Here is a 20106-nt window from a genome sequence, read left to right on the forward strand (position 1 = left end):
CATCATAGAGCTTCCTTGGCTTGGAATGTACTCCCATCTAACGGCAACAGCAAATGATCTTACACATAACTTGGTTGGGTGTAATGTGATTTTATTTATTACAAATCTTTATGCCTGTATTTTTTGTACCATTTTATACTACTTACAGAATATGTATATAGAGTAATTTTAACCTTTGTATGTTTTTGTTGTATACATTTTGAAGACCCCAGGAAGACTGGCGACCACTTTGTGAAAACTAATGGGGATCCTAATAAAGAATACTTCTGCAATTCCGTGTACAGTATACGAGTTATAATCATGAGGATACAAAAGTTAATTGTATTTTCTGCCCTCTAGCGGAAAAGTACTTGTTTGCCTGTCACTATACGTCAGACATAAGCATACTACGTTATTTGACGTTTGTAAATAATTTTCGGACCAATTAAGTGAAATGTAATAATTTAGAAACAACTAACTCCATAAAACTCACAATTTGATACTTATTTTTGCACATTCCTGTATAGGATACAGTACTTATGACGTTTTTGTTAGACTGGATTGAAAACTTTTATTGTGTGGGTTTCAGCTGCAGGAACTAGCTCGGGAAGTAATACAAATTAAAGTTCTATACTTAAGTTATATAATTATACTTCATTATATACATTTACGTTTTAAAGTCACTTCCACGCGGACCGTTTGTTTTTTTCGAGCAGATCCAATCGTGACAAGATTTTATTTGGTAAGGCACCACAGGAAGCACCCTTCGTTAAGCAGATCTAACTTCGTAAGTGTTCTGTCACCTGACTTCCGGTCGGGAAAGGGAAAAAGTTGTGACTCCCCCACCCTCTCGAGCACGGACATAGAAGTTGCTTCGAGGTCCACGGAGTGAAGAAACGGAATATAATAACACGCTCTAGATGGGATTATCGTTGTTTTCAAGACTGGAAACTCCCTTCGTGTCCGTCGGAGTGGCGCAGCGGACCGTACTAGCCGCTCAACACCGCTCAGGAACCAGCACCGTGAGGATGAGGAGGATGAGGTCCATTACTTTGGAAAGATAAGGGCCGGCATGTTGTTTGGGAAGCTGTCGCTAACGAGTGTCGTTGTGTATCCCGTGGGATTTTCCCTGAGGTTTTGACCACTTTGCTTGAATTTTGGGTGAAATGCGCAGTGGTCACCCCTGAAAGTTGTCGTAAAAACACTGGCCCGGCTCGACTGAATGCTCCCTTTCCTGCTATTCTTCTCTACACTCCTCTGCGCTTCCTGCTTGTGCTGGCCCACTCTACTTAATGGCTAAAAATACTTAAAAACAGACCTCAGAGTCCAGCCAGGAAGCCTGGATGAACCTCTGTCAGCTTCTTGTCTTTACTGTCATTTTAACCCTTCGATAGCAGTGTTTAACTTTACTTAAGGGCTATAAATACTTGAAAAAAAACAGATTTTACAATCCAGCCAAGAATCCTTTGTCAGCGTCCTAGCTTAAAAAAAAAAAATCGTTTCAGCCTTTAATAACAACTACCCAATGGCTAAAAATTCTGAAAAACAGACCTCAGAGTCCAGCCAGGATGCCTGGATGAACCTCAGTCAGCTTCTTGTCTTTACTGTCCTTTTAATCCTTCAATAGCAGACAGTGTTTAACTTAATGGCTATAAGTACTTAAAAAAACAAACAGGTTTTGCAATCCAGCCAGGAAGCCTTTGTCACCACCCTAGCTTTTCTTAATCATTTCAGCTTCCAATAACAACTACTTAATGGCGAAAAATTTTGAAAAACAGACCTCAGAGTCCAGTCAGGAAGCCTTGCTGAATCTTTGTCAGCCTCTTGTCTTTAAGCTGTTTTTGTCCTTTTGCATAATTTTTGCATTCCATACATAAAAATACTAAAAACAGACCTCAGTCCAGTCAGAAAGCCTTGCTTAACCTTTGTCAGTACCTCGACTTTTCTTTTGTCATTTTAGCCTTCACCGAGGACCTTGAATAGTCCAGTCAGAAAGCCTTGGTGAAATGATTGTAGCCTTAAATAACAGTGTTAACATCTAATTAATGGCTAAAAATACTAAAAACAGACCTCCAAGTCAGAAAACCTTGATGAACCTTTGTCTGCTTCTTGTCATTTCAAGCTCTCAATAGCGGCATTCAGCTAGCGCCAAGCGAAGGAGCTAATGCTCTCATTATGAGTGTGTGAAATAGAGGCTGGTGATTACATGACATTATATTGTGCACTAACCATGTGTTGGGAAACCACACAGCACATGACTTGAGGCCACACGGCACCAAATTTGCAAATGTCCCAAATTCCCATCGTCCTGACCTGGCACCTAAAGATGCCGCGCCAGTCGAATTAGCCCAGCAGCTGTTTATTTACGAGTCCCATCCTCCCTTTTGAACATTTCACTCGTCCCTGATGAACCAACAAGACAAACGGGAAAGGGAGCGAGGCGCGATAAAGTACTCCTTTGTACTTTATTTTCAAACCCTCGGGGTGCAGAGTCCGATCCAGACAAAAGAAGCGTCGGAGGCTCCATGGAGCCACTGAAGAACATATTCAGTCGAGGCCCGTTGTCCAACTGGAAGAACTTGGAACAATCGCAAAAAGGCAACTTCACCAACCCCGTGTGGACGGCCTTGTTCGACTATGAGGCGTCCTGCAAAGACGAGCTCACCCTACGGAAGGGTGACCTGGTGGAGGTCCTCTCTCTGGACTCTGAGATCTCCGGTGATGACGGTTGGTGGGCGGGGAAGGTCAACAACAAGGTGGGCATCTTCCCCTCCAACTATGGCTCCTTCAAGCCCAGTGGATACGGGAAGCTCCCGGGCAGCGCCGTGGTCAACGAGCTGGGCCCCGCCATGGTGGGCGAGTTCGAACCCGCCGTGGTGAACTTCCGCGAACTGAGCCTCCAGGAGGTTATCGGGGTGGGCGGCTTCGGGAAGGTGTACCGTGGTACGTGGCGAGGGGCGCTGGTGGCGGTGAAGGCCGCCCGCCAGGACCCGGACGAGGACATCAGCGTGACAGCGCAAAACGTCCGGCAGGAGGCGCGTCTCTTCGCCATGCTCACCCACCCCAACATCATCGCCTTGAAAGGCGTTTGTCTGCAGGAGCCCAATTTGTGCCTCATCATGGAGTACGCGTCGGGCGGGCCCTTGAGCCGGGCGCTGGCCGGCCGCCGCATCCCGCCTCACGTCCTCGTCAACTGGGCTGTGCAGATAGCTCGCGGGATGCTGTACCTTCATAGCGAGGCCATCGTCCCCGTCATCCACCGAGACCTCAAGTCCAACAACAGTAAGTCTTCTATCGCCACTGCTTGACATATCCTTGACGCTGTGAAGTCTGGAGCCAAGATGTTCTCGGGCAGCACTTATCAAATAAACCTTAATTTTTCAATGGAAATATATTACACGTAAGAATTGTACCTTCTATGTTTAAAAGCTAAATGGTTCTTAAAGAGGAATCACATGTGTATCAACGTAGCTGTACTTAGAACACTTGCTAAGCCTGATGGGCCAGGCCCAGAAAGCACTGCGGGAAAACCTGGTGATAGTTACCATTTCCAAATCATCTTACATTCGTCATAAAAATGAATGGTTTACGCATGAGTGCAAAAACATGCGCATGCGACAAAGACTCTCCGGAACTTCTGCTAACAACTCGGGCTAAAATTAGCTTCTTCGAACCAGAGTTGTGTATCACTTCAATATACTTCCTCTTCGCCACAAATGATAACTTTGCTATCACCCGGGGATTTGGCACAATCTACTGTTGGTGTTACAGAAAGTTAGAAAATAAGTAATGAATAACGGGGGGGGGGGGGGGGGTTTAGTTTTAACCCCCCCCCCCCCCCCCCAATGAATGGTGTACTGCAAATATGTGAGGCATTACTGTAATTCCTTTGGCTATTTGTGAATGTGTAGACTAGCAGTGTTCGAGCCCTATTTTCCTGTTCTTATAAAATTCCTTTAGCCAGCTCATCTGTGAAGGTTGATGGGATGAGACAGTCGAGCCTTGTCAATGGACGGACTTCACGGTCCTCTTCTGTAGCCTGTTGGTGTTCACAACGCTGTACTTAGCCCAAAGACAACTATTTTTTTTTTTTTTTTTTAAGGTCTCCCACAAGCCTGGTGCTTCAGTAGCGCTATTGACTCAAGTGTGGTTGCACATGTAGGTTAATAATAAATAGGTCAGTATCCCCCATCCAGCAATGAGGGTGTATTTATGGCAACTGCTACCGGTCCGATGGATGTTTGGTCCAGGACTCCAAAAACAACAGGCTCCAAAATGAGGCCTCTTCGGATTCTGTTTTTTTTTGCTTATTATCTTAACTAACTTGACAAACGAGGCCTATATTTTAAAATCCTTCGTTTTCAGTTGTGACAACCGGTTTATGGGGTCCGAGGCCGCTTGGCACCAACGGGCACTGTGTGGTTAGCAAATAAGCGTTGTTGATAGAACCAAATGCCACGCCTTTGCGGTAAAGTTCAAGAATCTGTGACGGCGCTGGAGTTCGATTGGACTTTGATGCAGGAAATTGGACCTTGTCGTTGAAGCTGCAGAAGTATCACTAATAAAGCAGCCCGGCCCGTGACGCGGAGGCACCTGAGTTTTACAACAAGCTCCACTCTGTTATTATCATTCCTGCCAGGCTGCATACAATCACTGTCAGCTCTGCGATCTCTATCTGCCCTGGTCCAAAATCCCACCCCCACCCCCACCCCCGCTATGCATTCTATGTTGAAACCGTCCTCATCCCAGGCTTAGAATTGACTCCGGTTTCCGTCGAGTTCAAGGGGATAAGACGTTACCTCCTCACCCCTGAGTCCAGTTCAGGTGGACTTCCGGGGCGTGGCAAGCCTCTGAAAGCGAGAGTTGCTACGTCCACGGACACAATCCCTCTCTGTGCGCCCACCAGATCCTATCACTTCTCCCGAGCCCGTTTTTTTTTCTTTGTTAATTTTTTTTCTTTGTTGCAGGCCTGCCCCTGCATGTCTGCACGGCGATTGGCCTGTTATGACACTCAGTTATATCCTGTTGTCGTGTCGCTGTGGAGGCTTATTTCCTAAGACCTGGCGTTTAGCAAGACGAGTTGTTTGTCTCGCATGAACCGGAATAAAAGGAGAGCGAAGAAAATAGACACGAGCTGTGCACAATGCCATTGATTACGCCACGAGTCGCTAAAGTAGTTCTTCTTTTCTGTCGTTGCCATTTTGTGGTGAACTCAAGCTACAAGCGGACCATAATGCATTGCGGCGATCACCTGCACACACACAAAAAAAAAGCTTTGAAACAAAACTCTATAGTTGTTCCTGTTTGGAAAATGCTTTCTCATGATGCTAACAATTGGACCCTACAAATGACTACACTTTTATGTCTGTCGAGGCGTGTTTGATCTATTTGGACTTTAAGGTAATAACTTTTGGTTAGCAAATGAAAGCGCTGCCTGGAATTTGCCTGTGCACATTTTGTCTTTCCAGGAAGGACTTGACCACTCATCAGTCATTTCATAAAAAAAAAATCCAGATTGTCCATTGTCTTTTTGTATTTTCCGAAAGGTGTTTTATGTCTTTTTCTATTCGTACTATTATTTTGTAAATTGAGGTTAGCAAATGGGGTTTATTTTCATACAAAGCCCCATCTGGATTCTGCTTATGCATATTCTGCCTTTCCCAAGTGTTTTCCTATCTTCCTTTTGCGAGTGGATGTCAGGGCAGAGTAGCAAACAGTCAAATCTTATTTTAAGCCCGACTTAGATTTAAATTGCATGTTTGTTTCTACTGCCGGCCACTCCACTTTCTAAATGACATGTTATTTGCCTGGTTTGGACAAAGAAGACCGTTGCAAAATTTCTATGGAATATATATATTGACCTTGAGGAGTTCGAATATTTAGTCCCACTATATATATAGTAACATTGAGTGAAACAACAACAACAACAACAACCACCTTTGCCCACTTGGTTTCTTTTCTAGATCCAAACATTCGGTGTTGGACTCGAGCTGCACTCCCAAACCTGTGCAAGGTGCATGCGTGCCAACTCAGCACATTTCTAAACCTGTGCAACTCGTGCCCCCCCATCCCCCGAAATAGATGCTATATTTAAAAGGGAGTACCCACAAAGTGCATTGTCAGATATCTTCACAAAACCTTGTTTAAGCCTCAAAATAACTCGTCGCTACATGTCGTAAAAATATGGTGGTAAATACGCCACACTAAGCACTTGGAACTCACTGACCTTTTTTTTTTTTCTCTCTCTCTTCAGGAAGAAGTCAGTTAGATTTTTGGGATCAACAGGTCTGTTTTTGTTGTTGCTTTTTTTTCTTTTCTTGTTCCTGATTGGGCAGGCATGCCTCCACCAGCATGTTTTCATTCACCAGATGCACACTCAAACCCCCCCCCCCCCCATAAGTGTGTGTGTGACATGGTTGCTGCCTTTGCAGTGTTTGCATGTGCGTGTGTTAATGTTTAAGCACGTCGACTTGCGGGTTTGGGAGAGGGATCGTCACATCACACAGAGGCCATTTTAGGCATGACTCTGACTTTGGCGCAGACATTTGAGTGAGAAAGTACAAGTTAAAAGTCACATTTACTTTGTTGTGTAATTTCAGTTCAGTTGGTATTAGGCTGCTGTTTGTTCCCACGGCTCGTGTCCAACACAAGATGGCTGAAATTGGATGTTTCTCTGCTTCATCATGCTCCACTCGGCTGACTCGTGACGGCCGCATTGTGCATGCGTTGTGGAAGTTCAAGTGCGTTGTAATCTGGAAATGTACAGTACGTAAAGTTGGAGTGCCACTTTATTGGTTAAGAAGTGTGTACAGCGTACCGATCCCTTTATGCGTTTACAGTAAATAAATCATATTTTTTTCCCAAACTAACAAACTTATCATCTCACAACTCACAATCATGCCCAAAAATGAACCTACGGCCGTTGCTTTGTGTAGGCATAAAAAGCAGGATTTCGGTGGATTTCATTCTGTAAATTTCCACAGAAATGAGACTGTACATGAAATATTTCATCTTTTGTTCTTTCAAATCTCTAACTAAATAAGTGTACCTCCATCTAGTGGTCGACTGTGGAATTACATCAAATGTAAACAAACGTTTGACCAAAATAATTAGCTATTACCTGCACAGTGTTCCCTCGCTGCTTCGCGGTTCAGTTATTGCTGCGTCACTCTATCGTTTGCTTTCATTTGCGACCATAACTTCATCTATTGCGGGTTTACCTTCCTATTTTTCTTTCTTTCTTCTAAGTGGGACCTATCAAAAAATTTCTTTTTGGGGTTTTGCTTTTATGAGACGAAATTTGTTCTACTCGGAAACGAAGAACCATTGTTCAAAGGTGCAGTTCAGATATTCTATATTATTATTATTATTATTATTATAAAACGGCGAGCCATTTAATGATAAAAAGAACAACTTTAACGTAGTTCTGCTCACATCAATATCTGAATGCAGCCTTTTAACAGTAGCTCGGTATTCTTCATTTTGAATTTTAAAAGTTCCATGTTAAGTGTAACCTAACGGAAGAAGAGAATAAGGAGCCTTTTCTTTGCAGGGCTCAGCGGCCATCTCACCTTTTGACTTCTTCTTCCTAATGTTTAGTTCCACGGCGCTTCCTTTCCTGCCCGAGAGATACCGGTGTCACTTCCAAGACATTTTGGGAGGTCACAATTATACGCCCGTAAACAACTGAGTAGCAGCTGAAGAGCACCATGTTGTGTGCGTGTGCCCTTTTTGCTTCTTCAGATGTGGCACAAAGGCAAACAAGATTGCTCAAAAGGGACTTTCCCGCCCCGTTGTTTGCACGCTTTGCAGTTTTAGATTTGAAACGGCGGCGTAAGTAGACCATCGCCCCTGGGGGAAGTCTCAAGGGAAGGTCGCGTTTGGTCACACGGGCTTGTTAATAAGTGACCATTTTGAAGGCACCCCTGGCCGGGATACTTTGCACAGAGAATCATTTATGGGAGCATTCCTCAGGAATTTGTGCACCTTCCTCATAGACAATGCGCTCCAGTTCACCATATCCAATAAATATGAGGTGTTGTTTGTGGTACTTTTGCCTGACTTTGGTGCAGGCAGCGTCGGTTCAGTGACATTCACTCAGGGACATTGTGAGTCGGAATGTTTGTGCATCTATGAGTACGGATAGACCGATAATCGGCCCGGCCGATATTCAGCATTTTATGAATATCGGCATCGATATTTATTTGTTTTGATGGCCAATATATTAAAAACTTATTTTTGCTCCGACGGGCGCTTTTCTCAGTCAGCGGCTGTTGACTCCCTGCAACATTGGCCCGCCCACAGCACCATCTGATTGGTTGCTCGTGCAGTGCCAATAAGCAATTAGCGGCTATTAGCCCACGAGCTAACCAGCTAACTTGTGAATTAATAGCTATTAGCCCGCTTTAGCTTGTGGGTTAACCTACAATAACATTTTTAGCAGCTATTTTGGGTTAGCGTGTGGGTGAACGGTTTGCCCGCGAATTAGCGGATATTTGCGAGTTAGCGTGCGGGTGAACGGTTAGCCCGCAAATTAGCGGATATTCACGAGTTAGCGTGCGGGTGAATGGTTAGCACGCAAATTAGCGGATATTTGCGAGTTAGCGTGCGAGTGAATGTTTAGCCCGCGAATTAGCAAATATTTGGGAGTTAGCGTGCGGGTGAATGGTTAGCCTGCGAATTAGCGTATATTTGCGAGTTTGCGTGCGGGTGAATGATTAGCCCGTGAATTTGCAGATATTTGGGAGTTAGCAAGTGGGTGAACGGTTAGCTTTTTAACGGCTATTGGGTTAGCCCGTGAGCTAACGGTTATCTCGCGGGCTAACCTAATAGCCATTTTGTAGCGGCTATTTGGGAGTAATCCCGGGGTTAGCGTGTGGGTCAATGGTTAGCCCGTAAGCTAACAGTTAGCTGTATATCGGCTTCAAATATTGGTTATCTGCCTCCCTCACTACCGATAATCGGTATCGGCCCTGAAAAAAGCACATCGGTCTATCTTTATCTATGACAATTAAAAAACTGTTTGGATCAATGAAGTGAAATTGGATGATTTCCTGCGGCACGGTTAGCAGATGAGAATCGCTGATCTACAGGAAATCACCTGCAAGCTTCCATCTAGTAGAAGCTTTCGCTCCGCCTCACTGCTCGGCTTGCTCAGAGGTTGCCAGGCTGTCTGTCAGCCCGTGGCCTCATCCCTCAGGGGGGGACAAAGCTCCCGTTCTTCCTGGGGAAAGCCCCCGCCCTGGCGGAATGCTACATTCGCCTACGGGTGCGAGGTGACAAGGGGAGGAGCGACACAAGGGGTCAAAGGAGACGAGAGGGGAGGTTTTTAAAAGCACATGGGATGATCGGAATTGTTTTTTGTCATTATATGAAGTGCAAAGTAAAAATGATTTGGCACAATTTAAAGGGGAAGTCAACCCAAAAAAATATATATAATAATTTGTTATAGCCCACTAAACATGGTATTCTGATTAATATTGTGTTTGTGCAATATGAATAAAGCGACAAAATCCGAAACCGATTCTCAGAAACCGATTTCGGTCATGTGTATTGAGCAAAGGCTTCGAAAGAAGGAAAATAATGCCGAGGAGCGCCCTGCAGGCTTTGTACTCAACTTCCTCAAAAGGCCATTGCTCTGGTAATCATGTCGGAATTCCCTGAAAGTATCCTATCATAATCTCGGATGCTACAGTTGAATCACACACTCGATTGTGTTATGAAATCTAGAGAATTTGATCACCAGTGCAGGCCTTTTATGGCCTGCAGTAATCCCAAACTGCGTCACTTCTATTGAGTCAGTCCGATAAACTGACACACTCGCTTGTGTTCCGCACGACAACAAACAATACCAAACACACTCCCGTTGCCACGGCGATCGGTCACAGTGTTGTCCGGGCCGACATTGTTGCTTCGGCTTCTCTATCAGGCCATCGGGCGTGCCGTCTGGGCAAGATCCGTCAGGTTGTGGATGGGGATGTGTTAAATGCCAAGGGCTGCCATGCTCACTCTGGAGTGATGTAGGTCAAAGGTCGGCAGGCGCACAAGTGACCTTTTAGTAGGGACTCCACTTGAATTGCTTGAATTCTTTTGCAGCAACTTGGGACTGGCTTGAAAATGTGAAGGTTAAGATTTGAGACTGACTTGCTCGGACGTCAGCGTGACGTGTGAGGGTGGGGAGAGTTGTGAGGACAATGCGGCGGTGGCGAGGAAGGCTGACCCGTGGATGCCCTCTGCCTTGACTCAGGAAGTAGAAAGAATGCGTGCTACTGCTGAGGCTGCTAAATGTAGTCTTGTTGCTCCGGTGGCGTGCCTGTGTTTGTACGTCTCCATCACTCCCACCCTTTAAAACACACTCGCTCACGGAACAGACCAAACCAAAGAAAACCTCTTGTGACGCATTCCCTCGTGACGTCCTTTGGGGCGGCGCGCCGCAGCACAGGATGTCTGACAGAGAGGCCGAGAATCTCTCGTTACTACTTAGAATTATGCAACAAACACACCTATTTGTGGTTTTCTGTGTATTTTTGTGCTCCGCCTGTAACCCGCAAACGCCACAAGATGGCGTCAAAGCCCTGGCTGTTAGGAGCATAATTGGTGTCAAGGAGGTAGGACTGAACGATTAAGGAAAATTTGCAAAATTGCACGAGTAATAGACAAGATTTGTATGTTGGAGGCGCTCTTTTTATCCTGGACTGTGGGCGTGAATATGTTTTGGGCATTTAAGTGTTTTTACATCCTAGTTTTTGGTATATTTGCGGTTTGAACTATTCATATAGGCAGTTGTCCAAAAAAAAAAAAAAAGAGGGTAAAGGGTGCCAACTACTTTGTGTTCTTTTCTAGTTGTGCAAGGCATGATCTCTTGTCTCTCTGTTGCAGTCCTTCTGGCTCAGCCCATGGAGAACGAATGCATGGAGGCGCTGACGCTCAAGATCACCGACTTTGGTCTCGCCAGGGAGTGGCACAAGACCACCAAGATGAGCACGGCCGGCACCTACGCCTGGATGGCCCCCGAGGTTATCAAGTCCTCCACCTTCTCCAAGGGCAGCGATGTTTGGAGGTGGGATTTTTTTTTATTTTTTTTTGCGTGTGTGTGTTGTGATCGTCAGTTCTCCAACTTTTGAAGCTGAGGCGTTAGGGGGGAGGGGGGAGCAGCTTGGCGATTGATGGTGGCCGCGTGATAATGACGCGCCTCTTCAGAGAGCAGCACTGTGCTTTGTTGTGAGACATGTGGACTGCACTGACCCATTGTCTCTTGTATTGACCCAGAAAGAAGCACCACGCCAGTCCTCTGTCATGTGTGTGTGTGCGCGTGTATGTTAAATTCATGCACGCCTGCTGCCACTACTAGTACTCATACATTTTGTAGATATGCAGATGCATACAAACTATTTACATTTTTCATCATGACACTCCAGTGAATAAAGGAAATTGAGTTTCAGAAGCAAAAAGGGGTTTTCTCCACTTTCCAGCCATTTTGGAGAGTTGGCCTGTTATACGTTTGAACTCTTCTAATATCTTAAAACGTCCTGCCGCTGCTGCCCATGTCCTCAGTTCGGAGCAAAATGAGAGCGCAAACAGGCAGGCACGCTGCTCCCAAGTTAGTCATCTTTCACATCGGAGTCGTCGAGCGCCAAAGGGCGAGCCTCTTGAGTTGCATCTCTGCGCACTGGCATGGTGCACAAGTTGTAATTAAAGCACAAAATAAGAAGGGGAAAAAAAAAAGGTTGGGGCCTGTACACTCCACATTTAGTTTGATCTCCACAGTGCTCGGACAAAAGATAATTGACAGTGTGTGAGATCCAAGTTCTGAGGCTCTTCTTTGGACGCAAGGCTGGCGTGTGTGTGTATGTGTGTGTACATACTACATTGTGAGGACCAAAATACGTTTTTAACCAACTGATTGAGGACATTTTTGTGAAGTGGGGACATTTTGGCCGGTCCTCACAACTCAAGACCTCTTTTTGAGGGTCAAGACTTGGTTTTAGAGTTTAGGTTTGAATTGGGTTATGTTTGCGGTTAGGGTAAGGAATGGGGGTAGGCAATCATTTTTGATGGTTGGGGTTAGGAAATGCATTATGTCTATGGATGTCCTCACAAATATATAAGTACAAGTGTGTGTTTACAGTATTGTTTCCAATTGCTTTGGTAACACAAACAACACTGTGCGCAGAGAATGTAAAAAAAAAAAAGTAGGAAAAGATACCATTTAACGTTCTTTCAATACAATTTGTCTTTTTCCCCCTGCTTCTTTAAATACAAAATGAAAACACTCACAAGGAGCTCAGATGTCAGTTAGTAAGCCACAACTGTATAATAGTATACTTTGTAGAACCAATTTATTTGGTCACGTTCTCTTATGTAATTTTTTATTTTTTATTTTTTTTTAACAATCAATGCAGTGTTGTTATGTCTGTTAAAGTCCAAATAAAACCGTCTGTGTAGATTTAAAAATATTTTTGCCCAGGGCCTTCAGCTCTATTAGCAATGCGACTGCTTTTTATTTATTTATTTATTTTTTTTATTTTTTATTTTTTACCCAACCACATTTTAGGTCCACAATAATGTCAGCATTTTTCTGTTGGCTGATTGGTTGGTCAGAGCAAAACCGTTCGACGAGCAGAATAATACTTCGTCATCGTCTTATCGCTCGCACAGTTATGGCGTTCTGCTGTGGGAGTTGCTGACGGGAGAGGCGCCCTACAGAGGGATCGACGGGTTGGCTGTGGCGTACGGCGTGGCCGTCAACAAGCTGACGCTGCCCATCCCTTCCACGTGTCCTGAACCCTTCTCTCAGCTCATGTCAGGTGGGAGGATTGCGTCTCGATCCGCGTTGTAATGCCGTCAAATAAATGATGCCACCGGCGCGGCAAGTTACTTAAGCATACCAGTCTGGATGAATAGAGTGCTGGGACCAGGACCCCCATCGCAGACCCAACTTTGGCTCCATCTTGGCTCAGCTGACGGCGCTGGAGCGGCAAGTGATGGAGGAGATGCCGCAGGACTCCTTCCACTCTCTGCAGGAGGATTGGAAGTTGGAGATCCAGGACATGTTCGATGAGCTGCGCGCCAAGGAAAAGGCACGTAAACTTGACTTTGATTACTTCCCGCGCTTGAGTTGTTTTTCAAACTGGTCGTCCCTTTTTTTTCCCCTTTTCAGGAGCTGCGGTGTCGCGAGGAGGAGCTGAAGCGCGCGGCGCTGGAGCAGGAGTCCCACGAGGAGTTCCTGCGGCAGCGCGAGCAGCAGCTGGCCCAGTGGGAGCAGGACGTGTTTGAACGCGAGCTCAGCCTCCTCATCTTGCACCTGAACCAGAACCAGAACCAGGAGAAGCCCAACGTCAAGAAGCGCAAGGGCACCTTCAAGAAGCACAAGCTCAAGAGCAAGAACGGCGAAAAGATCAGCATGCCCCAAGGTTCGTGCGTGTCCGCTGCGTGCTACTCTTGTACGGCGGAGCCTCCATTCAACGGACCAAGGTTATTATAGTTAGTGAAAACCAACAAAATAACCAAAAGTAATATTGAAAAAACAAAATAAAAATGAATGAAATAATAATGCTAATTGGCTATAGTCATAATTTTTCAATTAATATCACACATGACAAGGCTCAGAAAAAACATTTTTGAGGAGCAGTTTTGCTAATCAATGACATCATTTGAGTCGTAATTTTTGAATTGAGGAGCAGTTTTGTTCCCCGTTAATTTTAGGGACCTGAAGCAAGTATTTTATTAAACGGAAATAGGACAATATATTGGGTGAGTTGAATGTAAGGGCTGCAGCTAAGCAATATTTTAGTACTCGAGTATCACACTGGAAATTCTGCTGGTGATTGAATCGAGTGTTCGGATAAAGTATATTTGTGCTTAGCTAAAGAACTATTACGAATACAAAAGAGAAAATCTCACTGAATCACGAATGACCAATTGCAGAGAAGCTTAGGAATTTTCACTCCAACAATCGGAGACATAGTCCTTGTGTGTGTGATTATTCTGGGCCAAGAAAGGTGATTTTGACTCTTTTGAGAGTGAGCAGACCGCGCCTCGCCACTTCCTGTCGGTGGATGCATTGGCTTGTGTTTTATGCGGTTTATCCCTCTCGCACTCCTTTCCTATTTTTCCTCCTTGCATATCTGCAGCGACTGCCTTTGTTATTCCATTTCCTCTCGCCGTTTTTTCCTTCTTCTCGTGCCCAGTACACTCCCATTGTGAGGAAAAGCACATCATTGTGTTGAAATACTAGACCTGAAACTGGTGCAGAGGTTGTTGCTTTTATTCTTATGCTAAGATAGAGAAAATACGGGGGGGAAATTAATTTTTCCTTCTTTTTTTTTTTTTTTTTTCAGATTTCATCCACAAGATCACAGTGCAGGCATCGCCAGGCCTGGAGAAGAGGCGAAACTCGCCCGATTTGGGCTCCGGCTCCTCGCCATCGTTCGGCCCGCGTTTCCGTGCAATCCAGCGTGAGTGGACTCTACTTTCAATTCCTCTTCTCACAGCGTCGGATCGTCTCCTCTCGTGTGACCTCCCACTCGTCATTTCCTCCTTTTCCCAAATGCCCCGCCCGCCCTCCTCCTTCCACTTCCTGTCGCCCTCGCATAAGCGCTTTGCCAAAAGTGTGTTTTTAAAGCAAATATTATCGGACTTCCTGTGCGGATCAGCGCACCTCCTCGGTCGCTTTCATGCATCTTGCTGTAACTTTTGCTTCCTCTGTGTACAGTTACATTGCTGTTGCAGCAGAGGGAGCCGTTGATTTGCATTTCTCTCCAGTGAAAATGTTGCATTCATTATGACGCTCCCGTTTGTCCACAGTCAGTCCCAGCGACAACAGCAGGACGTTTGGTCTGAGCCCAGTGTGGCCCCTTGAGGCCCCATCCCATAAACAGGCCAACGGAGAGCTAAAGTTGGGCCCCCACTGGAGGCCCCAGAGTCCCAAAAGTCCCAAGAGCCCCAAAGTCCTGCGGCTCAGTCCTCAGGAGAGCAGGTACGTCACACCTTTCTGAAACCCATTCGCGGCTTTCCTTCATGCGTTCCCGCTTCCTGTCTCGTGAACCAGTTTGTCGATGAGAGCCAAGCTGTTGGTGTCCCATTGCAACGAGGACGCGGAAGCTGCAGACGACTTTGAGGAGTACAGACCCTCCACGCCGACCCCTCCCCCGGCTCACAACGGTAACTAAATTGGCCCTGTAGGTCCCACGAGCTGAATTGCAACTCGTATCTAAATCATAATTCTTCTATTATTAGGTGACATAATGTCAACTTATGTTCTTGTAAACGTGGATTCACTCAAATGTCACAAATTCTTAGAGTCTTTATCGAGAAGTCTAGTAGATTGGGACCTAAAAAAAAAAGTACACTGTAATAAAACGAAATACGCAGACGTCTCAAGGTTTTGAGAAAAAGTTTAAATATTGAAAGCTATCACAAAATAACAAGATGATGAATCAAGATATCAGTTCCATAAACACAAGGAGTCCTTCCTGGCCCTGAGTGGAAACAGTTTTTCAAGATGTCCCTGATGCAAATGAATAAATTAGACATGTCGCTTTCGCAGGCTCCTCGGCGAAGGACAGCCTGCGGCTTCCTCTTCACCAGAGAGACTCTGGCAGTGAAGAAGGCGGCTCCTCTCCGGTGGGCTCCCCCAGGTCGGACCGGGGCCCTCTCAGCCTGATTAAGAGCACGCACCGCGCTCTGCTGGGCAGCGGCTCCCTCTTGGCCTCCGTGGGCTTAGGTCGATGCTTGGACGTCTCCCCCAAAGTGCCCCCTCGAACTAATCCGCCATCCCTTGAGGAGTGCGCCACCTCCTTTTTGGAGAACTCGCACCCTAAGCCCCCCATTCGGGAACCCCCCATCGTGGACGACCTCATCACCTTCTCCGCCTCTGAGCCGCTTCCCAAGCCGCTTTTGGAATTAGCTTTACGGTGCCAAGAACTGAAGCCGCTGCCCGTCACGCCGCCAAGCGCGAGATGCGAGCACGGGACTTGGCAGGACGTGAGCCCGGGGGAACACAACCCGAGCTTCCACGCCGCCAACGGGGACGCGGGTTCTGAGAGCTTGGAGCACAGGAGCCAAAGGAGGAGGAGGTCCAGTCCAGGCCTGCATGGCTCCCAGCTAGGTGGGTAAACAAACGGAACAAGAATTGTTGGTTAGATGGCAGTTGTACCTCGAAAGATGCACGGTCGCACGTCCTGAATGATCGAAATGATCAGAAATGTTCCACCCTTTTTTTATCAGCAGATTTTTGGTGGGCCAAAATCCACCACTGCAGACTCGACTTGGCGAGTCGTGTCGTTCAAGTCGAGTCTCATGAATATCACGTCAAAGTCGAGTTGAAATTTGCTGACTGAATTCTTTGTGTTCCTTCCAGTTCTGGACCTTCCCCTGTGCCAAGACACGCAGGAATCTGACGAAAAGCCCCCCGCGCCAAGCGCTCCCCACCCCAATGCCGCCCATTGGAGCCCCAAAACCTGCCGCCTGGAGGTCAGCGTCATCCCCCGCCCTCGCCCCTCACCCATACGGCCCCGCATCGACGCCTGGAGCTTCATCTCAGCGGGCGGCAGCACTCCGGGCGCCGGCCGTAACCCGAGCCGCTCGGACAGCGTCCCGCTCGGGTACCAGCCCTCACCTACCAACCCTTTCACCAACTATGAACCCTTCCCTTCGCCCTCTTGCGACCCCTTCGCCCTCAGGGCCGACCCGTCGGGCGCCTCGGACAAAGCGTCGCCATTCGACCCCTTCTCGACCCCTTTCCCCACCTCGCGTTCGGCGCCGTGCTCCGCCAACGGCTCACCCACGCTGCCGTCGTTTCGCATCGCGCCGCTCAACCCGGCCGACTCGCCTCTCATCGACCTGAGCTGGGCGGCGTGCGGGAAGACCTTGGATGGAACCAAAGAGAGAGTCCGCCCCCGAAGGACTCTGGGACTCAAACCCTTCAAGTCCCCGACGCAACTCCGTGATGACCGATTCTGAAGTCCACAAAATCATTTGTCCAAGAGTCAATTACCCCCCCCCCCCCTCCCCCGGCCCTATTTTGACATCAGCCTTGTACGAGGCTCCAGACATGACATGGGAAAAAAATACTTGTGCCCCCCCCAACCCTACAATTTTACTTGCAAAATGGGGGGGGGGGGGGTGGATACCCCAATATTTTGACATGAACAAATATTCTAAATGTGATACGCAAACATTTATTAAATGCTATACTTAAATGCATGTAATTATGTTTATTGCTCAAACACATCCTGTGCTCCCTTAAACGTAGCCATCCGCTGTCACGCTGAAGGATAATCTATGGTCAAAATTGATAGTGCGATTAAATCATGATTAATGCGATAATTTTTTGCAATTAATTCATCAGTTAACGCTTGAACTTTGACAGCACTAATAATAACGTAAAAAGCTGTCAAAACAGAAAAGAAAGATTGCTATAAACATCGGGTGCGCACACAATGCTTAGCGATGGCCACAAAATACTAGATTGTGGGTTTGAGACGTGTGGGTAAGCAAATGGAGCGCACCTTCGTGTTGCTGTAAAAAAAAAAAAAAAAAATTGCACAATGCATTTGTTTGCTCATCCTCATCTTAAAATCAAATTCAGTCGCACGATTGTGGATTTTTATCATTTCTTACAAAGGTGTGCTTGATTTGGTTACAATGCAGGCTAAAAATGATACTTTTGTTTGGGGAGGGGGCATTTGAATAGTTTTTCCCACTTCATGTCATGTCCGGGCGCTCCGTAGATGTGGAAGCCTGAAAACCAGTGAGAAACGTCCCTTCCCAGTTTCTTTGCGGACCGGCGTCATCTCCCTCTACCTCTCTGTGCAGATTGAAAGCAAAAAGGACAACAGACATTTTGGCTTTTAACGTTTCGCAGGGAAGTGCATTATGTGTCAAGCACACACAAAAAAAAGCATGACCCATGCATTCCACTCTGGAAGGAGATAACATCCCGCTCACATTCCGGCACAATGGCAGGGATTAACAAACCCCGCCCCCGTCCCTCCCCAAACCAATACGCCAAAGAGTGTCACAGTGACAATTACAATGAATGTCCGATTCGCTCCTACAATTATTTGCTACCATTCCGGCTCTGTTCCGTTTCAACTTGGTCCGAATAACAGGCCTGATGTCTGTCATGTGACCAGCAAGTGCCAATCAGCAGTCAGTCGAAAAATTGTGTTGAAATTCATCATCTACTCGTCCCGTCAGACCATTTGAATATCAGCTCCCTCTTTTTTTTTTTTTTTGCCCCAAAGATACAAAACCAGGTGGAGTACGGTTATTTCCCCAAAGTGTCTATTAACATAACAGCTGAAAGAGACATTTGATGAAGTGCAAAAAGCAGTGTGAATGATTGACTTCATCAATGGCCGCACTGTCATTGCATCACAATGGCTGGCTTTGTTGGAATGGAGAGAACGGGACAAATTCTACTTTAAAAGTGCCTCTGATTAACGGTGACATCACATAAACCTCAGATGTTCTACTAGACGCTTCTTGGCGTTTTTCTTTTGTGCTCTAATTTGGAACTCTTGAAGGAACTCATTCAATATTGCTGTCAAAAAAAGCCTACTAGAACATCTGAACTTGATTTGCGGCATCAAAGGCGGTTTGTAGCAGGTGCATGCTGAGGTTTGAGAACCCCTCATGTAACGGATTTTATTTGTTTTTTTTGGGGGGATTTATTTTATTTTATTTTTTGGTTAGATGGCGAAAGTGTCGAAAGAGGGAACGCTTGATGTCGCATCTTGGCCCGCAAACGACGCACCTGTCAGTTGTGTTCGAGGGGGGACCGTGAAAGTGACGGCGGAGGTGAAATCAGCACATAGTATGTCGAATAAGTCCCACACGAGCGTAACTACGGAGATTAGATTATTATTTTTTTTCATAGCTGAAAGGGATCACTGAAAGAAAGAAAGAAAAAAAAAAGACGAGAGTGCCGTCGTGAAGCAATGTGAATATGTCTAAAGTACTTTACAGTAGCAGATCTCTTTCAGGTGCTTGTGCTTAATAGAAATGAAAAGAATGGTCGTTTTTGCATGTTACAAAGCCAGTAATGGCTTACTGTGTAAGGACCTTTGTATAGCAATAGAAATACGTATATAGGGACGGGCGGGGGACGGGGATATTTATAAATGGCTTTCTATGTCACACACTGGATGAAAATGTTCGGACACAGTCTACATCAGGACCATGCAAACGTCGTACGCGTGTACCACTGGACTATTTAAACATGTTCGAAAGGGTGCTCCACATTTTCACTTGTCCATGACAATCTCCCCAATTATGAATATTAATATGAATTTTTTTTTGGGGGGGTGGGGGGTCAGGGGTCCTGATATGATCTTAAATAGAACATGGTTGATATGTTCATCTTATATCTGCTTTTTATTGTATTTTTACTTTCCGGATGTTTTTTGTTTGCCGGGATCATGCAAATGATGCATTGAAGTTTTTTTTGTTTTTTGTTTTTTGTTTTTGTGACCTACTGGTTTCATGTGCATTTCGGCTTCAGAGAATTTGTGGAAATCTCACACTGGGCTGGGCCTAATCAGCTCTTATTGTTGCGTGTCAAGAGGATTATTTCCCTACACAGTGTGTGAACATGTTTTTATTATTTCTTGACTATTACGATGGGTTTTGACTTGTGGAAATAAAAAGACGAAAAGGAAATATGACCAAATAAATGTAACACTTGAATGGTTAATTATTGTAGTGGTGTATTAGCTTTTATTTAAATAGAAGATGACTGGTAGACTTACTAGAATATTTTTGTTTTAACTATTAAATAACTATTAGGTTCAATCACCACCTCTTGACGGGACTGTACATAATGTACTCAGACAAGGGACCGAGTACATACTGTTTGGCACCAGAAGATAATATAGGTTATATAGCCTACTTAAGTGTATAATACCTCACATCACTCATTTTTTGACATATTTTAACATTTAAACCAGTTTTTCAAGGCAGTGATTCAACCAATCAGACGTCAATCAACTTTCGATACAAACACTCAAGCCTTTGTCAGCCGGGGCGGAGCTAACGAAACTGTTTAAGGAAGAGGCGAAAGTGCAGTACTACATGTCCCCAGCAGATAGCGCATCCCTAGACTGTTGAGGTTAATATTTAGGT

The 20106-nt window shown here is 45.7% G+C and overlaps 1 protein-coding gene and 1 long non-coding RNA gene across 2 annotated transcripts; one reads left to right on the forward strand and one right to left on the reverse strand.

Moving 5' to 3' along the window:
* The first annotated feature begins 808 nt into the window (after positions 1 to 808).
* Positions 809 to 19678, forward strand: LOC147159498 (mitogen-activated protein kinase kinase kinase 11). The gene is made up of 10 exons (XM_086059817.1): positions 809 to 3261; positions 10858 to 11038; positions 12637 to 12785; positions 12883 to 13058; positions 13139 to 13391; positions 14319 to 14435; positions 14785 to 14956; positions 15029 to 15141; positions 15527 to 16087; positions 16340 to 19678. The coding sequence occupies exons 1-10, from the start codon at positions 2505 to 2507 to the stop codon at positions 16939 to 16941; spliced, it is 3081 nt and encodes a 1026-aa protein (XP_085915943.1). The 5' UTR covers positions 809 to 2504; the 3' UTR covers positions 16942 to 19678.
* On the reverse strand, positions 6538 to 7804 carry LOC147159499 (uncharacterized). The gene is made up of 2 exons (XR_015090592.1): positions 7551 to 7804; positions 6538 to 6731 (listed from the first exon to the last, which is right to left on the reverse strand). It is a non-coding gene; the product is annotated as an uncharacterized LOC147159499 (long non-coding RNA).
* Positions 19679 to 20106: the final 428 nt, after the last annotated feature.

Source organism: Leptonotus elevatus, chromosome 17, assembly GCF_054856555.1.
Source record: "Leptonotus elevatus isolate MCC_2025b chromosome 17, RoL_Lele_1.0, whole genome shotgun sequence".
Classification (NCBI taxonomy): domain Eukaryota; kingdom Metazoa; phylum Chordata; class Actinopteri; order Syngnathiformes; family Syngnathidae; genus Leptonotus; species Leptonotus elevatus.

Coding starts and splice junctions, on each gene's coding strand:
- LOC147159498 (XM_086059817.1), top strand. CDS start 2,505: ATGGAGCCACTGAAGAACATATTCAGTCGAGGCCCGTTGTCCAACTGG. Junction 11,039..12,636: donor AAGGGCAGCGATGTTTGGAG/GTGGGATTTTTT, acceptor TCGCTCGCACAG/TTATGGCGTTCTGCTGTGGG. Junction 13,392..14,318: donor AAAGATCAGCATGCCCCAAG/GTTCGTGCGTGT, acceptor TTTTTTTTTCAG/ATTTCATCCACAAGATCACA.